At 37.7% G+C, this 16,523-nt stretch overlaps 1 protein-coding gene across 1 annotated transcript in view; it reads right to left on the bottom strand.

The window, feature by feature from the left end:
* Positions 1-16,523, bottom strand: part of LOC124158219 (DNA-binding protein D-ETS-6-like) — a 123,469-nt gene that overhangs the window by 11,049 nt on the left and 95,897 nt on the right. Inside the window, exon 3 of the mRNA XM_046533408.1 lies at positions 2,214-2,457. Within this exon, the coding sequence (XP_046389364.1) occupies positions 2,214-2,457 (244 nt within the window). The remainder of the gene's footprint in view (positions 1-2,213; positions 2,458-16,523) is intronic.

Genomic DNA, 16,523 nt, shown 5'->3' with positions numbered 1-16,523 from the left:
TGAAAAAATTATCATGGGAAAACTATGCAATTGAAAAGTTCTTCTCTGCTTTGAGCCTATTATTACCTTAAAGGTAGTTTTTCGAATATTATCTTCTATTGAAGCTTCAAACTACTCAGGAAAAGAGATGAATCCAAAGAAGCCAATGCGTTATCCAGCCGTAATTCGAGTCGAAATCGTGACTTAGGCCGGGAATGAACAGATGTGTTTGAATAACTGTGGCCATTTGTGGGTTACCAATTTTTCTTGACCCAAAAAATGTCGAATCAAGAAGTAGAAAATGTAAAACATTCAACCAAATATTCTTGTTAATAAATACGAGATAGTATTGATGCACGCTTTGCAGTATTAAAATACGTCCTCTAGATGCCCATTGGTATTTCAATACTAAAGTTTATTCCTATCGTAATCATCTCCAAAAGGGGAAATATCTCGGCCAATATATCTATGCATTAGTTAGCCCCCATTCTTAGGTATTTCATTTAATTATTCATACAAGGTTCTTGATTGTACATAGAAATTTCGACTACCTACTGAAATGATTTCTTCCTTTTACCTTACGCCCTACGTTTTCCACTTTTGTTTTCCACTTTTGTTTTCCACAAAAAAATTGTTTTTCTACTATTTTAGACTTCTTCTCGATGTTGAAAAAATTTCTTGGACGAATACAACACCAGTATTCTCTTTTTGGAGCTTTCAATTTCAGATTGTTTCATGGCTTGAGTGCTGGTTTCCCACCCTGAAAGCCCGGGTTCTAATCCCAGCATTGGCGTAGATTTTCAGAGACTAACTCCCTGCTTGATTGATTTGTGGAGGGCACTTTATGCACACTACTCTGTCCGTTAAGTAAGTCTTTTTGACTTGGTACCGTTGGGGCCTTTTTTCAGATCTGGCTAATGTCGTCGCCGGTTTTCTATCCACCCTTCCATTCCTTACCCTTCGCTCATGGTGCAAGTGACCTAAGCTGTCGATCGCTTCCTCCAAATATTTTACTCTACAAATGAGAACAATAAAGTAAAATTACTATTGATAATTGAGTTTTACGAGAGGTTACAGGGGCGGATCCAGAAGTTAGTTCCGGGGGTGCACAAGAATATCTCGTAATACTAATCGAACGCAATGATAATGGGACCGTATTAAAAATCTTGCATATTTTTGAGGGTCTGGGGAGGGGGGGGGGGGGCACGGGGCCCCGTGCCCTCCCTGGATCCGCCTATGAGAGGTTATTACAACACGAGCGCGTCCTGCACCGCGACTCTCGTGTCTTTATCACTGATTCATCCTCCCTGATGTACGATACGACTTTTAAGATGCTGTTTTATCCGCGTACAACAAGAGGTCATAATACAAGCGATAGCTTGGCTCGGACTAGGTTAAATAAGTTCTGCGTGTGTAGTTATAAACTGATTATATTTGTAAATATTAACAATCTGAAAGAAATGTTATAACTCATGCATGAAACCCTTACCACTCTAACTTTTCGTTTTTCTACTAACTAGTAGTTTTATTTGCATTGTAGCATGTGCGTTTCCTTAGCACTCTCTTAAATTATGGTCTTTTGTGTCTTTGCCGTGAGTGCTAGGCCTGTGTCCGGCGAAAGAGCGCGTTTCTGATTAATGCTAGTATGAATGCTGCGTGCCTACGGCTTGGCCGTGCGCCTGGTGTGCAATCACCCCGTGCCTCACATCCCAGTGATGGCGTGCACGGTACCTGGTAGACTGGCCCGTCGCGAGGGCGGGGCAACCAGGGCATTTTGCCCTGAACGCAGCAAGTTGGGGGCGCACCGTGTTCGCCGACTAATTTTTTTTTTTTAAATATCCTTGTATTTTTTACTTACATAATCGATAAAATATCTTTATTATGAAAAAATGTTTTCAATTATATTTTCAAATCTCCCGATTGCAGATTTCGTGGGGCGGGGGGCACGATCCCAGTTTGCCCCGGGTGCCAGATCAGCTAGCGGCGCGCCTGCTGGTGGATGTCTTTGTGGGTTGGTCTCTTTTATTTGTTTGACCTCATGTCTTTCTCCTCTCCACCTCATCCTGTCCCATTTCCTCGGCCCTTCCTAGTTTGCTTCGCGACATTCTTCTCTCTCTCGAGAGAGAGGATGGGATGTCCGCGAGAATGTGGGGGGCGAAAGTCTCGCATGCTCGCGGCTCAAGGATCGGAATGCTGCCGCTGTCGGGCGGTTGTGGGAACATTCCTCGACTCACCTGAGGGCTCGGCTCAGCTTGTCGTAGTTCATGTTGGGCTTTGACTTGCGCTCGCCCCACCGCCTCGCCACCTCGTCCGGGTCCGTCAGCTTGAACTCGCCATTGGTCCCCTCCCACGTGATGCACGCCGCGTTCGACGAATCGCTGAGCAGCTCGAGCAGGAACTGCCACAATTGGATCTGGCCCGATCCCTGCGCCACCAGTCGGCTGCTCGCCGCGTTAAGCAGGTGGTAGGGGTCGGCCGCTGTGGGAAGGAGAGGAATGCTTTTCAGATGACATGACAAGATTCTGGCGCGAGGTAGGGTTTCATGTTTCAAGACATCGCCACCACCACCCGGTTGTTAGAATGCGGCCGAAGGCCTTTGGTCCGGAATTCCAAAGGTATCGGAGACTCCGTTATAAAAGTAGGTTTGAGATTGAGTCATTATTCGCGCCAAAGAAAGAAATTTGGTGGGAAATAAATCATTTTACTCAACCGGGATTCGAACCCATATCTCCTCCGGAAGCCGCTTTAGATAACTATTGCCGGGTAATAGGCAAAGTACCTGATCAGAAATCGGAAGATCCGGGTTTGAGCTCCGGTCTAGACAAATAATTTTTTGTTGCCAATTCCATCCTCTGGTGTTCTTTTATCTTTGTTATTGGGTGAGAGAATATGCATAGAATATTTTGCGTATGCAATTTTTCATTATTATGGCGCAGAATGAAGATATCGGACGCTCTTCGATAAATTAAAAGGCCTACCTAAATCTCACAGAAATTATGCTTGGTTGTTTTCTAATGCTTCAAAAAATATATATTTCTCATCGGAAATTTTAAACATACCGATTAATTGCAGCTAAGGGATAGAAAGTAAGTTATAAGATCTTAAATTTTTGAAAATAATATTAAAATTGTGCAAGAAAATTAAGTTGAAAAATTACCAAAACAGCAGGCAACAGCAGAAAATGATCGTAGGTGATAAACAACCCTAGTAGTTCAAACTTTATACTTCACGACCCCTTATTATATATAACCCTAGTAGTTGCATCATAACATGTAAAGCTAGTTTTGCGCTGTGGGTAAATTGACGGCAGATAAAATAATTTCACGAATAATCGGTTTCGGAGAAATTAAAAACATTTTTGTGTGGGGATGAAGTTATCCCTTTTTTTCAAAGGATATAACCCTTGACGAAGAGCGGCTAACTTTGAGGCTTAATTGATTGGAAGTGGTAGACAAAAAGCATTCGTTATCTTTGTTCATCTTTGTAAGGTGACCCAAAAAGAAAAAAAATATTGAAAATGGGAAAATATCGTAGCAGTCAATAATAAAAGCTATTCAATTCATACATGAAAATCACTATTATAAATTTCATCGCGAATAAAGAAGTAATAATATACTTGGTAATTTGTTTAATAACAAGCCTGGCTAACAAAACCATATTATATTGAAACAGCGTTTGAATTCAAAAAGAATATTTAGCCTATAAATTGTTACTTTGAGTGAAATGTTTTGCTGGTTACTTCTAATAAATTTATTTTTTCAATTAAGAGTAGAGAATGAAATATAATTAACATTATCTCAGCTCATCTACTCAATAGTTTAGCGAATAGGCGAGTATCATTTTTAAGGTATAGAATTAATATTTTTTAATCATAGTTTGTTTACTTTATGGTAGATTTTTATCGGCAAGATAACACTTACACTTCGTATTGTAAAAGAGCTCATTTTTTAATTGTTCTAGTTTTAAAATTCTCTTTCGGATTGTAGTGAAAGAAGTCTTATTAAAACTAATGTTATTGATTTTCACCATTCACATTGCCTTGACGTGGAGCTACTGAAGCTTCCGCCCACGTGGATCTCATTCGAGGTCGTTCAGTCACGCTATAGCGATCCCAGCTTTGCCATGGTCCTCGGCTGGCGGATGTCACTATTTTTAGAGATCGGTTCCTTCGATGCCTGTTTTGTTGGCGTCTTATAGTCGCCTAGTGCCTTGTGTTGAGACATTCTTACCTAGCTTACGAGTGTGTTTCTTAGTTGAATGTGTCCAACTAAAATATTCTATTGGAACTGGTTTGCGATCTGTTGAGCGATGCCATTTTACGAACGTAATAATTTATGAAAATATTGATCCTAAATCTTATTCGAGGAGGAAAAAATTAATTGTAAATACAGAAAATATTTAAGTTCACATTTCGTTAGGGAGCATAAGGCATTTCTGACGTAAAAAACCTGCGTTAAGTTTGCGGCTATTTGGTGCAACATCACAACGTAAAATATAGGGTGGGCTTGTGCATTTCAGCATATTTTGCGGTTGAGACAGAATAAGTGTACCATTGCATTTGAAAGTGTATTTACCATCATTCACTGGAATGTATTTAGGGAAATAAGCGTATAATATTGCCCTCAAAAATAGTTAATGAAAATTATACTTTTATCCATGTTTTTGTTATTCTTTGAGGTCTATTTTAATGAACTGTGCTAATTTTTTCCGTTAGTTTAATGGATAATATAATTTAATATTTATTATTCCATATTTAATTTAATATAATAACGTTATTACAATGGAATGTTTTAAATCCTTGGGTAATTATGATATTTTCTATTCTTGCCATAACCGATGGCGTTGCACTAATTAAAAGAGGTGTGAAATACCCCATTAGCCTGATTAGCCTCTTAAAATCTTGTAGGTGCTTCAACAGCTTTTACTAAGTACATATAAGTCAAGTTTCAAACACCTTGTAGACACTAGATAGTATGATTACGGCCGCAGACGCCATGCTTTCTTTTTATTCCTGGATCTTGTCCTTAAATAATTTTCTGAGGTTTTTATTTATCGTGAAGCATTCAGTTTCCCTGCTCATATTTTATCGAACAAAGGATATAATGGTGACGGAACCGGCGAGTTTTTTTATGCCCGAAAGTGTTTCCTCCTGGCTAAGCCGAGGAAATCTGTTTGACCTTGCTGTTGCCGCTCCATATTCAAGGTTACCTCACCTTCGCACATCAAGTCTCCTGCTCACTACTCCAGTGGGCTTCCAATCATCTTAGAAGTCCTATTCAAAACATCTGCAGTAATTATCGCCTATCACCTCCAAATTCACCATAAATGTATTGAAAAATATTTTTTGCGGGTTAGCATTGTTAAATTAATTAAAATTAAATTAATTACTGTGGACTCTAACTATTAAGTTTTCCTCGAGTATTTTGGGCGATGATTACCTTTAGAGAGATGTGGTTTTTCTTATCATTGTCTATATATCTATCATTTCGATTTTGTTTTCCACTAGGCCATTCAAAGGAAATAAATCTTTAACATTACATATTATTTATGAGGTTACTGTTCTAGAGTTTCTATAATTTCCTCTTTGTCTTGTCTCTCTAACTTGTGTGTTTCACTGATGACTCGTTATCGTTATGAAACACGAAGAAAGGCTAATTACACATAATAATTGCATTTCTTATCATTATCGCGTGTAGTGTATTTTAGTTACGAAAATTAGATTGGGAGAAGAGAGGCCAAACGAAGACTCAAAAGCTGGTAGGCTACGTACTTGGAGGCCGGTGAACAGGAGAAAGAAATGAAAGCTGAGGGTAGAAGGCTCCTTATTTCAAGCAATTAATTGAGATTTTTTATAAGATTTTTCCATGTTTTAGTTAAGTATTGTAGAAACTTTTATTATTTGAGTTACTTATCTCTGGATCTAGATTCAATTGGGCTGGAATTTTTATTTTGGAGTTTGGTGGCCATGGTGGAAAAATAATGATGCTTGGATGAATTTTCTTCAGTTGCACCTCTCTAATTTAAATACTTTCTTACAGGTAGGGAAACTCCGTTGGTTACAGTAAGGATAAAGATTTAAAGCTCAGATCTCTTAGCTAAATGCATCGAGACAGAAATAAAAACCACTGGTAATTGCGCGTATAGAAACTAATCGATGGAACTAAACTGACTCTATGAGTCTCAGTTGAAGTCACGTCACATTTTAGAGATGACTTCACTATTTTATACCATGGATACATTTGTTCTGGTTTAGGGTATTAGATTTTTTATTAGAATAGGTATTTTGATTTTGGTGCTGACTCAATTCATGGAATATCGTACTTTCTTTTATAAGGTCTTGAGTGTACTCTTTTGGAGTTGATGAAAAGTGAGTCATGAGCGACTTGTTTTTCCTCGTCTTCACAGAAACTAGCAATTTTGGCTGACCGTTCGTCTGTAAAGTGGTCGCGACAGCATTTCATATGAGTAGAAAGTACTCACTTGGTAAGAAAATATTCTATTAGTTATAATTATGGAATAAAATAGGTCGCAATTGTAGAAATAATTTTTAGATCCTCAGATTTGCTGCATATATCTCTTCTCAAATCCTCTGCCGATGTATATATGTGGTTTAGGCTAATGAGTAACATTCAAAATATGTGGTTTAATGCGAGCTTATGTACATCGCTAGCTGTTGCCTGTTATTAGTAGGTGATTTCAATATTTTTCATGGGAAAAAATAAATATTAATAATCCGAGTCATAAAAGATACAGTGTCCGGGGTGATACGGTGAAAATCTTTGATATTCAGCTTAGTAAAACCACTTGTCTGTTTCCACACACTTTTATTTAAACCGACCACGGTTTCGGCAACACGTGCCATTATCGAGGTTACCTTGATAATGGCACGAGTTGCCGAAATCATAGTCGGTTTAAATAAAAGTGTATGGAAACAGACAAGTGGTTTTACTAAGCTGAATCCGTGTCATAATAATAAGTAATAATCCGTGGTCAAGTTGGTCAGATAATTGTGTACATCAATTCCCAAATTTATCCTTTAAAAATAGGGAAGAATTTCTAAAGAAAAATATAAAATTATTGTTGGAAGTCTTATGCATAATATTCCATTGAATTCTTGTTTATTTACAAGAGGTCTTAGCCCTATACAACCGTATCAATTTATTTTCAAGAAGTCTTAGTCCTCTACAGCCATATTAAGTTTAAAATCCCGACTTACCATGACCTGCGCCCAATTACCACCTTTTACTAACAGGAAAGGTACCTAGCTAATTCTTTCAATCTACTGTTTCAATTGTTGTGGTGAGTTTGTTTTTTTCAAAATCAGAATGTTATTTAATTTGAATTTGAAGTTACGCTTGAGAAGAGATATCAATATTTAAATAAAATAATTTTGTTCTTCAATTCACCCACTCATTCCATTTTTATTATAATATTGACATAGATTGACATCATTCTAAGGTGTCAATATTGGCCTCAATTTTTGTTTACTGCGCAGGTGTAGTCTGCTCTCTTGTATATATAAAGTCTTATGGTTTTCTATTTACGGCTTCTTCGATCATTACCTTCGCAGGCACGCTCATTCTTATCCTTCACCGTATTGATTTATGGTTCCAAAATCATCGAGGATCTTGGACGTCACACAGATGCTAATTATGGCGTTCGGAATATTCTTGAATTATTTCTTGTTTGTTATTCCTATTTCTTGTTCCCATGCGGAAACAATGGAAAAATCCGATGAGGTCCCTTCATTGCAGTATGCTAGTTTTTAATTATTATACACTTCGTATAAAAATCCTTTTGTAACTCGAGGACGAAGGCCTGCATTATATTCCTCCATTGCTTGATGACGTCCGTGATTCGTTTCGAGCGTCTCACAAGGCGTCACGGAACGTGTGTGACTTTCGATGTGATGCTGGTACTAATATTTCGCTGAAAAAATCATCAAACCTTGACAATAATCAAAGATTTACCTACTCTTTAGTGTCCGATCACATTGCGTCGCTCGGGTGGTCACTTCTCCGCCGCGGTCTTCGGCGATCGTTGGCGCCGTGGATGTAGGCCGCCCGCACGGCGATATCGTCATACAAACTGCATTGCGTCGGGCGATAGGCGCGCGGCCGTTTCCAAGAAATCCCGACGACTCACTCGCCTCATCGCCTTTCTTACTCCGAATTCCGGGAACGATTAAGGAATTCGGCGGGCACCGAGAGAAGGAGTATGGGGGGAGAGGTGAAGACGAGCTGCGGCGAACGACGGCTCCGTCGCCGGGCGACTCGCCTCCTTCATCGTCGGGCTCGCGGGAGCGTGGGAAGCCGACCTTTTTTTCTTTCTTTCTTTCTGCATGTCTTCTTAACCGCGCGGCAAAAGTGCTACGCCCTTCAGAGAGTGTTTTACTTTCGTTTGTGTGTGTGAGTGTGAGTGTTACATTGGTCATTTCTATTCCCAGCGCCGGTGGTTTTGCCTCGGGCGTGGGAGGCGTTTTTTTATCGGCGAAAGTCGACAGCCATCCTCCCCGCGTTATGGATGCGGTCTAGGACCTTTCGTAAGAGAAGGCATCCCACTCCACCTTTTATCTCGAGACTAAATCGGCCACCATCTATGTTGGAAGGAAAAAGAGGTAGATTTTGAGTTTAGTGATGGGCGTTAACCATAATGCTCCACGCAAACCCTCTTGAAGGGAAGGCCTCGATAATTGTGGTGCTGCTGGGGTCAGGGAAATCACAGTTGGCTCTAGGTTCCCACGGTTCAATTTTTTGTATTTATAGACTATATAATTTTGTGCTCCAAAAGCAGTGGCTCCAAATTCTTTAGTATGTTCTTGGAAGATATCTGCTTATTTTAGGAAATACATTGTACCTTTAATCCAGGTCAAATAGCCACACGAGTTGTTTTTTCAGCGGGAATTTTATCTTCAAGGATAAATACTCTTGGAGACAAAAACATCGCTTCTCTTCCTTTGATAATTCAGCCCTCTCTACTAATTTATAAGAATGTTGCGCAACTGTCAAAATCACTTGGAGATAAATATGTTATTTCGATGACGAAGCTACCCATACATATTCAATAACACATTGTATACACACAATGTCACATGATTTCACCCCGTGAATTAGGCGGGCTAAATATTTAAATAATTCATTAAGACTGGAAGGTAGCAGCTACGGAGGAATTCTGTGTTTACATCAATAGAACATTATCGTACACATATAAGTCTTCCCGAGAAAAAAATCCTTAAATGTGAAACAAAATATGATTTTTTGCGATGAATTGGATATAATTTTTCTTATGAGTATGAATAACATTTTCCTAGCTCATCTTCTCTTGTACCCTCTATCAACTCCAAATCATACTCAACGGAAAGGTTATTTTCGATTCTGTACGGTCACGTTTTATGCAATAGATTAATTGCATTATCAAATGTACGATAACTGGGGATTTATATCATTACACCTTAAGCCCTGAAACTTAAGAGTTTTCATTCCAGGGAATCTTATGTTGTCGACTTTACGCTAGCTCTCAAAACATCCTCAAACACAGAGAAATGAGGCCCACATCTCTCCTCAACCTACAATATCTCCGTTCCCACTTTGCCGTACTCGACATATAGTGCACCATTAGGGGATTTATTCTAGCCTTACTATCAAGAAATATCATGTCCCTTCCACTATATTGACGCCTTTCCTTCTATGGAATCCCACAATTTATCTCCGTGGTTCATATGAATCTTGTAATTGTAAATTGTATTGTAAAGTAATAATTATTCTCTGAAATGAAAGTAATGCTGTAATGGTCACCTAATTGCTAATGTTTTCACTACTGAAACTCTTCTTTTCTGCATTTTTTATGGGGATGTTCTAGGTATAGAACCTTGAAAATTGAAAGCGTTGACACTCTAGAATATGTATCTAGCCTTCATTATGAATTTCTTTTTATTTAAAATATTCCTATTTCATACGATTGAACGTCATATTTTCCAAAGATAGCCTCAATTAAATGTATTTTTTACATCCATCAATCCAAGTCTTTTGTGGTATCATCACTGTGACTGAATAAAACATTTTTAGCCTTACGTAATGCCGGTTACACAATCAAAACACGATAGCTAACTTTTTTAAGCGTTGAATAATAATTGCTGCACCTCTTTCTAAATTATGCTCATTTATTTTCGCTGCTTATCTTGTAGGTACTCTTATTTTTAGTTGTCTCAAGTTGTTAATGTAAAACAATAAATTTCTTCTCCACGAAAATTTCCCGTTTACTAGGAATTAATGAGGAGCACAGTGATGCACCCGAAAGTAGTAGTGTGTAGTAGTAGTTGTGTCTGCATATTTGCCGATTATTTTTCGTTTTTGACTGTGTTCTTTTACCTCTTGATAATGGCCTGAAACGGTCGAGACCGATGGTTTTTAATAAATACTGTATTGAATATAACGACGTTTATTTTTTTAATCTATCGTATCACCATTCCAAGAAGTGAACTCGTGAACTATTGATTTGTTTTTTTTAGTGTATCCATTTTAACCGGAATATCGCCATCTAGAGATATTATCGCTAACCTCTAGAGCAAGGGTCTTCAACTTTTTTTAATGCAAGGCCCAAAAATCGATTTAATATCGTCCGGGGGGCCAAAATGCTCCACGTCACTTTGCCACCGCATCAATAAAATAAAAAACATATTTTCAAAGAACAATAATCTTTATTGGTTGAAAAGTTCAATCAATGAGTGCGATTTTTGAATAAGTTTAACAGATTCAGGCTTCAATTGATGGATGATTTAAATATATAATAGATCTTAGCACTTTTCCACGAGAATAAATTTTTTTTGGACATTGTTTATTTTTGACGAGTGAGTCTATATTTGGCTTTATTTTTGTAGTTGCAACCCGCGGACGCCTAGGGGTCGCATGCGTCCCGGGGATCGCGGGTGGAAGACCCTTGCTCTAGGGTCACCGAATGACGCAGTCTGAATGTATCTTCGTGAGATATGGTCCGCGTGGAATTTCGCCGGCCAGGTCCTCTGGGCGTCGCTCGAGGGAAATCCCTGAAATGAGACCGCCTGCACTTGTGCCTCCTCTCCCCCGGCAATCGCATCCCCCATCAGCATCATCCCTTTCACAAGTTTACCCTGACCGCCGGCCACCCCACTTGCCCTTCTTTCGCCCCCACATCATCTCGCTCCGACCTCGTTTTGCCAATCTACCGCCCATTGTGCGCCGCGTGCACCCAAAGCGACTGCGGAAGCCCCGCGCACCCTCTACGTCGGCCCGCCCCTTCCATTTTCCCCCTCAGCGATTCAAGGGAGTCCTGAGAGGGTATCCTTATTACTTCTCCTCCTCCCATCTAACAGGGCGGTTAAATGTCCCTACGCGTATTATTTGGTGGAAAACTCCTCCTTTTAGTTTAAAATCCCCGATCAAGGGACTGATTTCGGCCTTAAAATTTAGTGTTATGATGAAATTAACGTTTTTCCAGCCGAAAATTGATGTATGGAGGAATACGGAGGGTGTGATCATGTTGACGAGCAAGGAAAGACAGGGAGGAGTTGAGCCAGAGACAAGAGAAGAAAATAATAGATCTAATAAGTAAAAAGGATCTGAGATATGCTGCAGGAATTGTGTGTAAAACGGTAAACAGGGTCCGAACCCAGCCCAAAATATTTAGGGCCGCGTTTCAGAAGTACTACTCAACTCGATTTACTCAAGCCTAAATCCTGACTCAAAGTCGGCTCTGTTGCTACGTTAGTATTACAAGACTTCACTCAAGTTCAAACTGAGATCGACCCTCCAAGTTTAAAAATGTCCGCCGCTATCACCTCACGTTTTAAAATAGAATACCTCTCGTAAAAAACTTTACGTGTGAAATTGTACTCCAAAATGTCCAGTTTTTGATTTGAAGGAGATAATGAATGAAACTAGTTCAGGCAAATGTATTACTATAGTGGTAGTCGCCGTTATTTTATTTCCCCGCCCGGTGTTGACGGCTGGTGAGGATGCGAGACGCGGAGAAAACATGAACTCATCGGGTAGGTTTGTGAGGGAGTGAGCTGGTTTGGGATGTCACACCGTGTTGCTCTCTTTCCACCCTCTGACCCCAATGGGGTCAGGCGAGAGAGGTTGACATCGGGGAGGAAGAGATTTTCTTGCGGGGCTTCCGATCTTATTTACCCAGCTTCACCCAATCGACAATCTGGCACAAGTCTCCTTTACCCTCCGACCAATTGTTATCATAGTGGTTATCCCAAAAATCTCAGTAAATCATTGGAAACGATTTAAAGGGCGTGTCGAATCGAGAATCTATGAATTTCTCCAGATCTAGACTAGCGCCAGATCGTGATTGACTTGAATAGCCTTCTGAATGTAGTGAATGGAACAGTTTAACCTTACTTGCGTAAAGTCATATTTTGAATAGTTTTGTCTCAGGACTGTTGTTCTATCATTACCTTATGTTAAATTTTATTGAGCAAAAAGAAGAATAAAGCTAGATTAGCTGTGAAGCCACTGGGAATAGATTCTATTCTTGAATAAATACCGGACCATGACAAGAGATAAATAATGGTCGTTATATGTAACCGCAAGGAGATGAACAAGATAATTAGAGTTTTAATTCGTCTGCCAGGTGATAACGTACTTGGTTTGGAGCTTTGTAGTCCTACTTTTTAAAAGTGGTCAAAGGTAATATCCTCATATGATGAGCGCGAAAGAAACTTGATATTTAGTCTGGTATAATGCTATATTGCGTGGTAAAATCACTTTGATACTTAAGCTTCGTTGCGATGGACGATTTGAGTACAAAATTTCGACTCTCTAGTTTAATTTTTAAACATGATGATATCACTATGAAGATAACATTGATCGATAGCAAACTGTTAGTATGTAATTGTTGATCTGCGCATGCTCAAAGATGGAATTGCTGTTGGAATGTGTCCATTTACGTTAATCGTTAAACAATCTAATGAATACCTCATCATATTTCACTCGTGATAAGTCACTAAATTCATTTTTTTCCCTTAGTGATTTAATTATGAAATGGTTGATTTGATTGACTCTTCAGAATTTTGCAGTGACATAAATAGTGTGATGTGTTATTTGTCAGTAAATTGAATTTATTATGATGCAGTTTCTAATGGGTGGCGTTTATTCGAATTTTATTGTGAATTGATAATGTTATTTGTGATTAAATGTAGATGATTTGTAGTGCAGTTGTTTTTATGTAGTTTTATGCTGTAATGGTTGCAATATAATTTAGTACTAGGGCATTGCGCTGCATTGATGTAAAGGGTACTATACGTGTCAATGGTAAATTAATGAATAATAAGAGAGCCATATCGTGTATTAGTCCTGTTAGGAATTAGGATTTTAATATTTATTCTCTCACTCTAAATAACTTTTCCGTATCCTTTTTCCTAATTGCTACTTGAAAGTTGTATTATTACGTTCGAAAACGGAAGGAATTATCAATATGCTTGTTTTGTAAAAACGATACGAGTGTCCGCAGCATTTGAGAGGGATTCCTTAGCAATTTTACCGAACCTCACGTTCACCTATTTTTTTTTCTATGAATCATAGGTTAAAGCTTTACCGTTAAAACAAGGAATGATTTAATGCCTCTGAAATGGTCACTGTGAAATGTTTAAATTTCTTGAGGTTCGTGAGCACTTAAGCCTCATCATCAATACCAATTAGCAGAGCGGCATTAGCACTCATTGGAAAAAGGAATTCCATTTCTGAGTGTTTTTCATTTATGATGCCTTAATATTGACTGAATTGATATAATGTTTTTATGTATTAGTACCATTTAAATTTATTTTCAAGTAATGCATTTATTGTTGCAGGTAACAATTATATTGTTTCAAGAAGATAATTAATGGCGAAATCAAAGAAAAAACCTTTCCAGCTTGAATAAACATTACTTCACGTGTTTCAAGTATAACATGGAATTTTATTTGGAGATCTGTATGCTACTTGACTGCAGTAAGTACCTACCGTAACGCCCACCTTCTCTGATAATCTTAAATTTTCTCGAAGGAAAGAGATCTATCATTCAAATAATAATATAGATCTGACAAATATTTCTCGGGTTTGCATCCAGGTTAAAGCTTTTATGCAAGCCATAACTGAAATAAAATAGTAAAATAATAAATAGTGAAATAAATGAAATAATAGGCTTGCATAAAAGCTTTAACCTGGATGCAAACCCGAGAAATATTTGTCAGAATTATTCACCAGGAAAAACTTAAATCGTTTAATAATATAGAAAATATATCCTCTTTGTGCTATCAGAGATTATTTCTGTGGTAAGTTAACGAAGTAATTAGGCCATTTTTATAGGAAAATGTGAGAGTTATGGCTTTATTCTGTGGCATGAGTTTGATTCGTTATCCTTTCAAAAGGAGAAACCAATGGGGGCCTCGAAGAAAACAGATGGTATTATGTATTGGATATATAAATAAATATTTTAGGCATCGGAGGAAGATGTAAGGTACGAGGCCTTCAGGAATAGATAAGTTAGAAAGATTTCTCATGTGATTCACATTTTACAACAATATTTTCGTGTTTTAAGTGTTCCATTCATTTCATTGTTTAAAATAATTATATTTTACATTTAAAAATTGCCGTTAGCTATGCAGTTATACTGAAATTCTCTTGTAATGCTATATATAGATCTGAGCTTATTTTAATGAAAGGAAAATAAGTAAAATTTCATACGATCCATTACTCTTAATGGGATAAGTGTATGAATGTGAACGTATCTTTCATGGAACTGATGATTATTAGTTAAAAAGATGTTTCAGTGAAAATATGAGTCCGTGATTTATTTATGTAAAGGTAAAAGTTTTTCTTCGGAATTTCCATCTTTGATTTACATAGCTTTATGAATATTTTCATGTTTGCCCTGCCTTTGAATTTGGAATGTTTTCTGTAATTGTGGACTTTGACGGCTACAGCTTGTCACGTGAAGGAAATGGGTGAATATTTTATCTAAATATGAATGTAAAATATGTTTCTGTTTTAATTTATTGCCTTATAACGTGTAAAAGTTGAGCAATGCTGAAAAGCACATTAGTTTTTCCTGGCAGTGGCTCATCGAACATAGGTGTATGAAGGAAGTTTTAAATAGCGATCGAAGGTGTGCAATCATGATGTCAATGACGGGAAAAGTGCGGGGATTTTCTGCGCCCTTGGCTAATCCTAATATACTACGGGAAAACCAGGTGAGCGGCTATAAGTAGATTCAGCTGCATAAATAAATTTACATCTGCGTCAAAGGGATAAATTTCTTGGCATGAGCCTTTTTCATAATAGTGAGTCCCTTAGCATAAATGGTGTTAATAATTGGGTGAGATGAGATTCTGGATTATTATCGATTTCACTGAAATGGGGATAGTTTAATTATAATAAGCGTTAAACGTGAAAAAAAAAGAATGAATAATCAATTTCATCGAATATAAAATAATATTCATTATATAAATTACCAATGTATGTGCTAAGATTGGCCTGGAAAAATGCGTTTGTAAACCTCTGATTCTGCGGTGTCCCGAATTCATAGCACATCTTTCTAGGAAATTATGCTGGTTTGAATGCCGCGGGCGTATTTTACCACAATGGCTGTTTAAGATTAGAAGTTTTCGCCATTAATTACCATGAATTCAAATTTGCAATCGTCAAAAATGCGCTGCTCAATCATTTTTAGCGGGCCGTCAAAGGGCGAGGCGGTCGAACTCGACGCTCTCAATGGCACAGATGAAGTTATTATTTTTGAAAATCAGTTAGAGTAATCGTTTTTGCATGCATGAAAATAAAAAAAAACAAATATTTTGGCCGACAAATTTAAGTTTAACTAATTAAAGATGTTAATAAGATTTATTTGTGTTCTGTACGTTTGTTTTCCCTGTCCTTTTTACTGCTTTGACTAATCACGGATTTATTAACTCATTAAAAATTAATTAATTAACACGTATTAATGGTGAATTGATATGCCTTTTGTTAACGTTCAATTGTAATTTCTCATTTTTAACTTGACTTTATAAGATATACTTGAATCCACGATTATATTTGCATTTCTTTTATTAAATGAGAAGTGATATTTTGGTGTATAGACGGTTAAATATTGTATGTACTGTTAAGATTCGTAATGTGAGGCTTCCCATATGTTGTGGCATACATTAGAAGACAGTGATTTCTTTCCCTTTGGTCTTTCATAAATTTTACAATAATTTTTGCGATTTAATGGTAAATATCTGATGTAGAAAACAAGTATTGCTATCTAAAAATGTTCAATCGACAAAAACTCCCTTTTACGTAAAAACCTCGAGCTTCGAGTGAACATAACTTGGTGTGCTGAAATTTTTGCCGTTCAGGCTCCGCTGAAGACCTTATTCTTGTGTGTAGACTATAGCCTCCGGTGTCATCCTTTAATGGCATTAGCCTGAAATAATTATTGCCTAAAAATTTCAGAGTGGATGAGTATGACTACAGTGCTTAAACACATAAAGCACCTAATCTTGTCTCTTATCAATGTCCAGATATTTTATTTTTCTCTATGAC

This window comes from Ischnura elegans, chromosome 4, assembly GCF_921293095.1.
Source record: "Ischnura elegans chromosome 4, ioIscEleg1.1, whole genome shotgun sequence".
Taxonomy (NCBI): domain Eukaryota; kingdom Metazoa; phylum Arthropoda; class Insecta; order Odonata; family Coenagrionidae; genus Ischnura; species Ischnura elegans.
Note: the sequence above shows the minus strand (reverse complement) of the source record. Positions and strands in the feature narration are given on the sequence as shown.